General features: G+C 38.0%; 1 protein-coding gene across 1 annotated transcript in view; it reads left to right on the top strand.

Moving 5' to 3' along the window:
* The window catches only part of DNAAF5 (dynein axonemal assembly factor 5), a 43,336-nt gene that overhangs the window by 7,952 nt on the left and 22,758 nt on the right, over positions 1-12,626 (top strand). Inside the window, exons 5-7 of the mRNA XM_026650768.2 lie at positions 4,626-4,858; positions 7,224-7,436; positions 10,181-10,324. Coding sequence (XP_026506553.1) covers positions 4,626-4,858; positions 7,224-7,436; positions 10,181-10,324 — 590 coding nt within the window. The remainder of the gene's footprint in view (positions 1-4,625; positions 4,859-7,223; positions 7,437-10,180; positions 10,325-12,626) is intronic.

Here is a 12,626-nt window from a genome sequence, read left to right as displayed (position 1 = left end):
TTCGCGGGAAGCAGGGGAGGGGGCGGAGTTGGGGCGGGGACTTTGGGGGAGGGGGTGGAGTTTGGGCGGGGGCGTGGGCGGGGCGGGGCCGGGGCCCCGTGGAGTGTGGGACACTCCACATATGGTAACCCTATTGATTTGTATACTCAGATTTAACAGAACAAAACGCTCTTATGGTGTGAAAGAACAAGATCATGCTTGACTTGTCCCTACCTGCCAATCACGTCACAGAATCCCCAGCAGCAAAATCCTTTCGATGACAGTGGGTTCCGGAGTTCTTTCTCTTTTGAAATTATATTTTTGTTCAAATTGTTTTACTTGGTAATGCTTGAATGAAAGGGGAAGCACTTCATAATGGTAACTGACTTGACAGATCTGCTTAGCCTTCAAGGCAGTCAAGTTGATCTGTTGTTCTTTTTATTTTTTATTTTTGTGATGTAAGTTATATTAGCTTTGGGACATGTAAATGGTAAAGAATGCTTTTGCTTCCTCTAGTGATAAGAGAAATATTTGTTGTGTCACAGGCTGTTCATATTAATAGATGGTCAGCCTCATGAATTTTTATATAATTACCCATCACTCATATTTTTCCTTTGTAAAGATAATGATAGGTTTTTAAAAATATCTGCAATGAAGGTTGAGGGAAATTTTTGCCCTTTTCATGAATGTTGTGGTCGGTATTCTGAATGTAAAAGAGCACTCTAAAGCAATCTTAGTAGTTGTGAAATAATGCTGCTGTTTGTTACCCATATTAAAATTAGGGTAGGACGGAAGAAGAAGAAAGTTCAGTAATAAAAACAAGAATAACAGAAACTAGTGTGACTTTTCTCCTAATTGATTCTAAAACATTTTAACTTACCTTTGGAAAGGATTGTCATGGAAAGAATATACTTTATCCTTATTGTTATAAGTAGTTATTTGTGGTATGGTATTGCCTGAGGCCACAGTTGAGACAAGAGCCCTATTGTGTTAGGATCTTTACAAACACATAGAAAGGTTACAATATAAATAGACAAGATATACAAAAGGTGGGTGAAAGGATGTGTTATACCCTTTGACAAAGGGGGAACTGAGACACAGAAAGTAAGTGACCTGTCTCAAGTCACCTAAGCAGTCTGCAACTTCCTCACAATTTTGAATGAAGGAGCTACCACTAGCATGAAAGGTGATCATACCTCTGAAAAGGTACTTCCATTTGGTAATAAAAGCAAATGCTTGCTCAATGAATTTTGTCCTTGAGTCTCCATGCAGAGGCCATTGCCTACTTTGCATTACAGCACATCATGCTTAGCACCCTATTGAAAACCTGTGGGTACTTTATCATCCAATGGTTCATGAATCAGAAAAGAAACTATAACCATGACAGCACATCCTGCCTATTATCGCTTGGTTTCCAAAAGCCTGATGAGTCTGAGGCCTTGGCTACACTCGGGAATTCACAGTGCTGCCGCTCTCTCCGAGGGGAGTAGCTTGCAGCGCTGCGAGCGAGCGTGCAGCGCTGCAGGCTCTGATTACACTGGCGCTTTATAGCGCTGCACTCGCTGCGCTCGGGGGGGGGGGAGGGCAGCGTTTTCACACCCCTGAGCGCAGCAAGTTGCAGCGCTGTACAGCGCCAGTGTAGCCAAGGCCTGACTAATTCTCCTCTTGCTTGCTTTCTTATTAAAGGCCTTAGTTGAATTTTGTATGGGCCTTGAGTTTTTGGAGTTATTACATGTTATCTCAGAATATACTCAAAAATGTCCTCCAGAGCTAAAATGAATAGTATTCATCAGCTTCTGTTTTATTTTTTTCTCCTCTGCCTTCTCTTTAGCGCTGGATTCCTAAATCTCTTTTCCTGAAAACTTAAATAAGTGAAAGTGAGGCTATTAAATTTTCCTTCAAAAGCATTCAAACATACTAAGGTTTCTTATCCTATAGTTAAGCTCAACAACTCTGGAATGGGTCCCTTTTTACTACTCAGTTCCTCTGATACATTGATAGTTTTCACTTGAAGAATCTAGGAATTCCCTGAGAAAAAGAAGTTGCTATTCTAGGAACCATTACAGCCACTGGAGACCTCACAGAATCTGCACCAAACTCTTGAACCAGATCAGACTTTGCTTCAAATGTTATCATCTCAGATTACTGTTTTTAGGAAATAACCTCCTCCTACACTACGTGCAACATCTTCATGAATGTTTTATATTCTAGAATGGGTGGCAACACATCTTTAAAATGCCAAGCTCAGTGAAGATGCACCTTCAAAAATTGGTACTAAGAGCAGTTCACCATTCAATATTGGCACCATCTACATTACTGGTCCTGTTTCCAGGACCTTCTTTGGTGTCCTCTTCAGTTTTGTATTTACCTACACCATTTTCAGATAAGGCGCAAATTCAGGCATCTCCTATGAATTAATGCATATCATCAGGGATATGTGTTATAGTATAGCATCCCATGAGTGAGATTGATGGGGGAACAGCAAAGCTGATCAGTTTTGGTGTTCCTACCATGAAAGATAAAACATACCACAAGAGGGAACCTTGGCGCAACATATTAGTTAAAATAACATTTTTGTTAGTATTTAATTGCATCATTTTTTTAAGGAAAGTGAGCTACTTCATGAGCCAGTCTTTGCTACAGAGCTGTATGAGACAATGTTCTGATCACAATAAAAGTGTTTTGCAATGTTGGGCAAACCGCACCCCCCATGCTGCCCAGTTGCATCAGTTTTTGTATTCATCTTGCTCGCTAAAGTTCTGCATTTAAGTCTTCAATGAAAAGATTAATAGATAATTGCAGAGCATTCTGAGGAAATTACCTGGTAATTTTGTACTTCAGTCCTAAGAAGTTAATAATTACTTTAAGATTCCTTCCTGCCATTTACTTTTACTGCCAAATTGCATCTGATAGTGTCTCTCTAGCTATGCATGATAAAAGAGAAAAGGATGATTTACCACTGAGTCTTATGTATGTCTTGAAATAAGATTAGGAATTTGTGGTGTCTTGTTGCAAGATTTGTATTTAGCTATGTATCTGTACCATATGTTTTATATTTCAGTTTCTGGTATTTTAAGTTCCTTTTTATTCTTTGTAATTATGTTTTAACACTTGCCTCTATTTGCTTCCTTTTCAAAACGTATTTTAAAAAGAATTCCATGATAATGAGTGATTCATTGTAAATCTATATTTCAACATCTAGAATTCCTCCTTTTCCATTATGGGCTATAATGCATTTTCTTTAACCACCTTTTTGTACTTGCAAGCTAATGAACCTGACACCTCAGCCTTATTGTGCTTTGATATCATGATGACAGACACTGCAGGTGTGAGGGGCGGGGGGGTTGAAGACTGCCCTAATATTCAATGCCATCTTAACAACTGAATGACTTTCCATTGAGCAACCATTGCCTTGGGATACAGTTTATAGTGAAGGGGAAAAATTCTTTGACAGCAGGTAGCTACAGGGATTAAATGTCTGCATTTGAACATCTGAAGTGAAGGAACTATTGAAAAGGAATGGTCAGAATCCTTTAAAAAAACCTTCTGCCTCAGGTCAAATAGAATGCCACTCCATATTTGTTTTCTCAAGCAGATTTCTTCATTTGACCTTTGCTATTCATTGTCAATTTTTATAATCCCAAGTGCTCTCTTCCATACACAAAAGAAGCAATAATCAAACAGTCTCTTATGTTTTAAAGAATTTTATTTAAAATAGGTACTTCGTAGGCATTTTTAATAAACCTTTTTTCACCTTGTCAAATTTCAATCTTTTTTATACCCAATGCAGTTTACCTATGATCAGCATTTTTTTTTTTTTTTTTTAGCCATATAAGCAGATGGGAGGAAATGCCCTGAGACAATTGAAGAATTTATTTTAGGGAGTTTAGACATGATTACGATATCAGTAATATGAAGTACAAGGAGGCACATTCGCCAACTCCTGCTCTGTTCTGACACCCTGAAAAGAATATTTTTTTTCTTTTTTGAAACCTGTATATAATGTTTCTCATGCTATTTCAAAGTCTTCTGACTGCTGCTTGCTGTCTCAGATTATGTCTGAGCCACTGACACCACCAAGCTTGTTTTGAAAAAGTCCAGCTTTTCTTGTTTTTCTTTTTGTTTGCTTCCGTTTGATTTTTAAAATCAAACCTCTCCGTCTCTGGCATTATAACAGTAAAAAGGAGATTATCTTTTTGTCATATGCTTTGAGATTGGCTAAAATGCATTTGCCATGTTGGGTGGTGAGCTGCTTATTTTCTTTCCTCTCTCCTTTATAATTTTTTTTAAATAAAGCATGTAATGTAAATACCAACTTTCCAATCATATAAGTGCTTTGAGCTCTACTAATAAAAATTGCTATATAACACCTGGGTGGTATTAATATTACTTATTAAATAACTACATTTTCAAAGTGTAAAATGGAGTTTTTAATTGAGCAATGCTACTAAAGTCAATGGCACTCTCACAGATAAAGCCACATGCAGTGCTTTGAATCATGTACTTCACATAGAAGCAGAGAAGACATTACTTTTGTTATGAATCAACACCATTAACCTTTTCTAAAATTTTCTGCAAAGCATTTGTAGTGCTTTTCCTGAACTTTCCTTCTGTTTTTTTTTTTTTTTTTTTTTCTTTTCTTCTAGTGGTTCGACCAGAATTGGGATGTCGGGAGCTTGTTACAAGAAACCTCTCCAAAATTCTTCCCGGTCTCTGTCATGATGTAACAGACTGGGTTGAAGGCACCAGAATAAAAGCATCTCAGCTTCTGTTTATATTGTTGCTACATGCAGAGGATCACATTACACAGCACATGGAGCTACTGCTTACAACTTTGTACCGAGTATGCTTAAGTGAAGAGAATAATGTGGTTAGAAATGTAAGTTTGACTTTTTTAGATATCTACAATACCCTAGAGACCCAATCTTAAATAGTCTTGAGTGTGTCCTATATGGGGCTACTTCCTTCAGTTCTCACTGAAGTCTAGGGGAGGAGAGGGAAGTGCTCAGGATTGGGTCCATATGGCTTAAATTAAACTATTTTTAATGAACTGAAAATAAATTTTAAAATATTTTACTTAACATGTTGGGAAAAGTCCCCATCCTGTAATTGGGCTCAAAGGAGCATTCGGCACACAAACAATTAACAACATGAGTAAACTGGGCCTATAATTTCTCTCCCTTCTCGTTTCTTTCAAGGGTCCTAAACTGATGAGTTGCCATCTCATTCTTCCCACAGGATATAAAATAATGTTACAATTGCCACTTGTTAATAGAGCTTTGAATCTCATTTCTCTTTTACAAAATGTTTCCAAGAAATATTGTTATGGGAAAAGATGATGCTAGTGATTATGTTGAACTCAGTATGAGTTTTGCCAGATGCATGATCAAGACCCCCAATAGTTTTAAATGTTTTTAGGGAGGATGTTAAACATTTTGTAGATTTTATGTGTATTTGTTAAAATAAATTTTATTTTTGTATGATTCGCGTGAAGACCAAAACTGAGACTATTTCACCTCTTATGCCAACAAGTGAAGCATTAACAGCCTCTTAAAAATCATAAGCAGCAGATTTAAGTGTAAATGCCTTGGGGCAACACATTCCATTTTAAAAATATGTGCAGTTCATGCCCTTTCTAGTTAATTTCACTTGTTATCTCTCAGTGCATAATCTAACCATAACATTAAGGTATGTTTATTTCGTATGATAGCCATCGGTGTTCAGATACATCAGTTATACAAGTAAATGCTTCCTTCCCACTGTTGTGTTTAGACAAGAAATAGAACACTTTTTCTAATAGATTTATTTAAGCCAGTGCCTTAAAATACACAGTTCTTACTGATTTTTATCAACAGGCAAAACTTTCATAGATTAACAGTCACGGCTGCATTTACAAAATAATTAAACCAAATTTTTCAAAGGGTATAAAGGACAGATTTTTTTTTTATAATTTTAAGAACTAAATCTCGTTCCTGTTTATTTCTTTTTACTGCCGCCGGAACACATGAAAAATAAGCTGTAACAAAAAGTTCCATTGCCAATTTCCAGTTTTTGTTACTTTCACATATACTGGCTGCAGATAGTCCAGGCAATGTCAACAAAGGTTGGTTTTCCAAATCAAGCTTCTATATGGGTTAGTGCTAGGGTTGAAGCCAAATGGAGTCTGGATCCCATTTCTTATCCTTACTTCTCTCTGCACCCTCTGCATTCCTTCTCTTCTCACAGACTTCACCCTCCTCCCATATACTAGATTTTAGATCTCTTCACACCCGTTCTCCCTGATTCTACTCCACATGTCTGGTCCTGAGCCATACCACTTTAGGCTGAAGTTGAGTTTGTTCTCACAAGCTAAGCAGAGGTGCACCTGATCAGTACTTGGAGGAAGAAAAACTCAGAATGCTGTAGGAAGCAGTACTGGTAATTCAATTAGGAGCATTCTCTGCTCTATGAGTCATCACTGAACCAATGCCTGAGCATTGGGTTAGGAGATTCTAAGGGTATGTCTACGCTACAGTTAAACATCCATGGTTGGCCTGTGTCAACTGACTCGGGATTGGGCTGCGGGGCTGTTCAGTTGCTGTGTACACGTTCAGGCTTGTGCTGGAGCCTGGGTCCTGGGACTCCTCTGCATTCCAGAGAGGGATACATAGTACTTGGCAGCCCTGCTAGCTACAAGAATGAAAGATTGAAAGCAGCAGGCTCTTCCTGTATGGAGTACACAATGCTATCACTAGGCTGCTGCGTATACTTGACTCCTCCGCATGCCAGAGAGGGATACAAAGGTGCTTCTCTAAAACACAGTTTTGAGAAGAGTGTGAATGCAACAAAAAATGGATTACTTCTTTTTTGAGTTTTGTTTTTTTTATATATATATAAATGAGGGCGGGGGTTGTGCCTCAGACCAGTTTTTGCAGCGGTGGGGGGGACCCTGAACCAGGAAATCTGGGACATCTGGTCACCCTAAGCTAGAGATCTATTACACTGTGCTTTACAACTTTCTCATGAAAGTTTGAGTCTGATGCTGAGAAGGGTGCTTGCATGCCTTATTATGAGCTTTCTGAACACATGTCAAGAAAATTTTTTCATGCATGCAGTCATTATTGAGTGAGCGGAAAGGCCTATAAGCCAATTGCTGAAGTATTTAAAAAACAGCTGGAATCATAAAAAGAGGAAGGGCCAGGATATGATGAATGGTCTTTGTGTTTTCAAAATAATCCTCAAGTTATATTTATTCTCTTTTACAGTGTGTGAAAGCAGCAGAGTTGATTGGAACGTTTGTTAGCCCTAAGGTATCTCTGAAGTTACTGGTGTCAGCCCTTGAAAAAACACCTATGCCTTCTAATCTCATGATTCTAGCTGCAGTGATACGAGGTTGCCCAAGACAAGTCTTAAAGCCTCATTTGTCTTATCTTGCCAACACACTCTCACAACCTGAGATCTGTCAGCGATCTGAAGAGGTAAGGATAAATGGAAAATCCAAAACAGCCAGGACTTAGACCACTGGTTCTCAGACTTTAAGTCTTAGCATACCAAATCTAAAAGCCAAAAGTGACTGGCAAACCACTTTTGTTGTTTTTAAGTGTAGTTTATAACGGATTCTTGTTCTCATACTATACTTCAAATCCACCTGGGTGCCTCCTGATTGTGGCCCACATACCATAATTTGCAAACCACTGAGTTAGACTGTACCTTACCTTAATATAACTTTATTTTTTTCAATCTGCAAAATTGTGTGTAAAATTTTCTAAAGTGACAAGTCCCCTTTTCGTACCATGAAAATACTGACCAAAATAATAGAAGTTCTGTTTAAATTATTGTGCAAACAAGTCTTTCATTTGTGATTGTCAGTTTGCACACAGTCTTGCATATGATCAGTTCAAACTACACTGGGTTATTTAGGTCTTAGTTAATATTGTTATAAGATATTGATATTTTCCCTGACATCAGAACTTCAAGTTATCTACATTAGGCTAACTTTCTGCTTTTAAACATATGAACATCATTCCCATGTATTGCAGTGGGAGTCAATTGGATTAATCCGAAAGCACCATTTGGCCCTTGTTTTGATAAGTTCATCGTGTACAGAATCCAAACAAATGAATGTACTTTGACCCTTCCCAGCCCTGCAGTCCAGCTAAATAAAAATGATTGATACAAAGCGTTTTCTTGGCAATAGTGATTGGCATGTTATATTTCACAAAGAGAAGTGCTTCCTTTTATTAATGCTAGTTTTTTTGGATATTAATATTTGATTTTTAAAAGGCAATGGTCAGTATGTTTAAATGTGCATTTAGGAACACTCTTTGCAAAAAACTTTAGGATTTAAGCTTCCTAGGTTTGGGTTCCTTCATCCTAAAAATGCAGGATGAAGACACTTCCAACATGATAAAATTGCTCTTAAGCACACACATAACTAACGTGCAGTAGATGGATTTAATGGGACGTGAGCCTGAAGGCAGTTCTTACAATACTATTTTGAAGTGCCTGTATTCTTTGTGAGCCATATAGTGAGAGTGATGTGTACAATTAATTAGCATTAAGGCATTGCATGTATTTTTTTTTCCTTTGGTGTACTTCCTCTCCTGTTACATGCAGAATAATTAACACAGGCGAAGGAAATGTAACTGTTCACCTGAAAGAGTTCAGCTGAAAGGACCCTTAGATCTCAGTATCTTGACCCTTTCAGCTTGGTGTATGACAGCTTCTTTCTCCAATATGGAGTGGGCTCTCTAGTGTAACAGTTGAAATTACAGAAATTCAGGAGTTCTTCATCCCTTTCTTCTATTTCTGGATCTGCAATGTGTTCTGTTATTGGTATACAAGAGAAATCCATACAGTCTACCAAGCCTTCTTCTTAATTAAAATTCTAGCTTTCTTTCCAGCAGGAGTTTGAAATGTTAAGTCTCTGCCCTTAGAATGACTAGCAAGGGATCTTCAGGGATATGCAGTTGGCCAATACCCTGTCTCCAGAAGATTCTTTGTAGCCCATTGTCAGATTTATAATTCCTTTCAAGAAGATTATTCTAGTGTTACAGGATCTGTTTAATTCTCCCTTTGAGACAATGTAGTTCTTTAAGTCCTTGTTTTAATGGAACGTGTTTCAGTGATGCTTAGAATGCTCAGAATTGACCTTAATCACACTGAAATACATTATTCTTAGGGATCTACTCCACTGGAAGCACCACCTCCGGGTGTTCAAGCAATGAGTCCATAGGACAGATCTGCAAAAAGTGCCACGTGATCTTCTATAAATTAACTCTATTAGACAATATAGAGAGTAGACAGACCCACATTCATCTGTTAGTGCAGCTTTTGGCAGAGTTGTCCTAACTTTTCTATTTGAGAAATAATTCTTCTCTGTCATCGTGAGAGAATGCTATATAAATTACATTAGATAAATACCATTTATAGGTAAGAGTATTCTCAAGTTTTATTTATTTTCTTTTTGGAAATGGAGCTAACCAGTCGTATGACAATGGTCTCTTTCTCTGATAGAGTATAGCAAATCATGGAACGTCTGCCTACTGTGGTCTTCTATGCTTTGTTACAGAAGACTTGCAAACTGACAAGAATTTTGAGTGAAATTCTGGCCCCATTGAAGTCAATGGCAAAACTCCCATTGACTTCAGTGGGGCCAGGGTTTTATGCATTATGTTGCAATAATTAGGTGGGAGACAGACCTTCAGGTTTCCTTGTTTCTGTGTATTTCAATATCACTATGCTACTTGAGATGTTCAGAAATTTGAACAACATTTGAGATTGGCACAGCAGAAACATTAGAAGTCAAAGAGTTCCATTTCAGGATAAGATGAAAATCTTCCTAGGAACCCCAAAATTCTTTAATGTATTTATCCAGCATATAGCAGTCATTGTGTGGCTAGCAGGATGATCCTTAATTTTTCTTAACAGGACAAGGTAACCACTTCTACAAGCAAAAAGCATGGGAAGAGAGTGTTAATTTGTTGCTCTACAAAAAATGCCCCATCAGTCATTATAGAACTGAGTGAATTGTAGAGTCTATGTTTGGAACAATAAATAGGCATCCGATTTAGCAGGATATGTAGAATTTATCTTATTTATTACTGTCATCTACTAATACCTGACTTTTAAAGAGGATTGTGTCAATTTTACTGGCCTGTGAAAGAAAGGGTGTCTAACGTTGTCTAACAAAACTCACACATTTAATGCTTTTTGTTTGTAGATCTTTTATATGGAACAATTGCTTTGTTGCGTACAAGCGATAACTGAAGTGTGCCAAGAAGACTGCAAAGAAATTAGCCTGCAGCTAATGAAAGTTTTGGTGACAATAATGGCAATACCACGCACCGAACATCTTCATGAAAAGGTGACACTAACTGTGAATGGGTGTTTTAAATGAGTAAAATCCTGGTTGGTTGGTTGGTTGGTTGGTTTTTACTATTGGTAAGACGATTTGTCTAAATGTAATGTAAGTAACCTCTATAAATTTCCCTGCTCTTAGGCTTCAAGCCTTGCAAGCGCTTAACTCAGAGCTGAGCAGTAAAGATTAAAGAGTTCAGAAGATTCAGTCAATGTGTGGCCCCGGGGGCGCACATAGAATGCTATAAACTCTGTCTGTCTGCTCATTCATTTCCCCAAAAGTTCCTTTGGTTTTAGTTTGAGTAAAGACCCTTACTGAAATACCAGAGCCAGATCCTCGACTGGCATAAATCGTTATAGCTCAATTAAAAACATGATTTATACCAGCCGAGGATCTGAACCGTAGGACAGTAGTGGTTTTATTTATTTATTTTTACAGTTCTTTCAAGTTCAGCATATTCTGTCTATTGTTGCAAGAGTGAGAGGTTGGCATGGACTAATTATCTTAGCATAGGAGTGAAACTGTGGAATTCCTTAGTTCTTAATTGCAGCTCTGATTTAGGACTTTGGTCTTGAGCAAGTCCTTAAACTTTTCTGTCCCCAGCTATCTCCACAGGGCTGTTGCTAAGGTTGCCTAATGTTTTGAAAGCATTCTGAGGATTTAAGAGAGCTGTATAAGAGAGTATTATTGTTAGTCACCAGTCCAGACACTGAAATTTCCTGCTTTAATATATCAAGCAGCTCTACGGTGTTCTGTAACTCTGTTATTTCCTGATTCTCTTACCAGAAGCTCCTCATAACTGCTGTGCTCTTCTTCTAGAGGTTTTTTGTTTTGTTTTTCTTTTTAAAAAAAAACCCTAATTATTATCATCATATGTAGTACACTATAGTCATATAGTGCCTTTCATCCCAGGATCTCAAATTGCTTATCAAACATTCAATTAAAGTCTTATAACACCCTTGTGAGGTAGCCAAATCCTATTTTATTACAAGACAGGTAGGTATTTATAACCACTTTACGTAACACTTTTTAAAGAGGGGAATTCTTATCAGAAGATGCATTACTGACTATGAATATCTTATAAGATCGAACAACTTTTTATTTTAGGCATCATAAGTTAAGCATCCACAGGTTAGACTCTTCACCCAGTTCACTCTTCCTGTTAGAAATTAATCTAACTTTCTCTTTTAAAGATAGCAGTGAAAATCCCTCAGAATTTTCCTGTTTCATCTAAGTCCTTCTCAAAGATGTAAATGCTCCAGGAACAAATTTTCCCCATTGCATCTCTATTCCCAAAAAGTCAACATTTCTCAATTGTATGCCTTAACTGATGAGTCCATGAGGCATTACTATCTGGCCTGGATACTAACGTTCAGAAATCTGTTTTTCTATAAGGTGTAGCTAAAGAAGATTATAACAGCTTGACTCAGCCACAATTTTTCCACCAGGCTAGAAAGAAATTCAAACTGTCTAAACATATTCTCCTCGCAATATTGTTTTTGACTCAAAGCAAGCTCTCCTATATATGCACAAGTGGCCAGTAAAGCATTATAATTGCATCCCGGAAGGGGAAGAGAACTAAATAAGGGAAGCTTGGGCTGTACCATTTGATTATGGTGGCCTTTTGCTTTCATATCCTTCCACGGCTTCAACTGCAAAATCTCCAAAGTTGCCTGTAGAGAACCATGAACTAGTCGAGAGACGCCTTACTTGAGCTGCTTTTTATTTTGCCACATCAAGGACTCTGTTGTGGTGCGATGAACAGGAGTCTTTCCTTTAAAGGTGTTCTCCTGAATAACCCACTGTCATAAAGAAACTACAGAACCAAACCTTTAATGTTGGGAGAAGGGGTTCATCTGAAGGGAAAAGGTAACCCCTAAAAAGGACCTCAAATCCAAGATTGTTAGTCTTCTAGACCAGATATTGATGAAAAAAAGCAAAGAAGTTTTGCAGAGAGTCATCCTGGTGAAGGCTGAAAGCAGGGCACCCCCAAGTGTGGGCTAAGGCAAATAATCATGTGGCATTAGGGGGGCCCTGCTTAACAATACGTTCCTTTGAGACTGGACCCAAGTTCTCTTCTGGCCACAGAAGAACAATCAAACTACTAGTCCAAAAAAATGAGTTTCAAAATGGATTTTTTTTCTGTGCTTCACCAAACATTGAGGCTTTTACAGTAGTTTATCTATTCACCTCTCATAAGAAATCTTAAGAGGTGTTGCAGTCATTCTCTAACATCAAGGACAACATCTACCAGGGCCGGCTCTGGCTTTTTTGCCGCTCCGCGGGGGGGGGGGGGGGGGGGGGGGGG

Source organism: Terrapene carolina, unplaced genomic scaffold (genome assembly GCF_002925995.2).
Source record: "Terrapene carolina triunguis isolate 2854851 unplaced genomic scaffold, T_m_triunguis-2.0 Scaffold93, whole genome shotgun sequence".
Classification (NCBI taxonomy): domain Eukaryota; kingdom Metazoa; phylum Chordata; order Testudines; family Emydidae; genus Terrapene; species Terrapene triunguis.
Note: the sequence above shows the minus strand (reverse complement) of the source record. Positions and strands in the feature narration are given on the sequence as shown.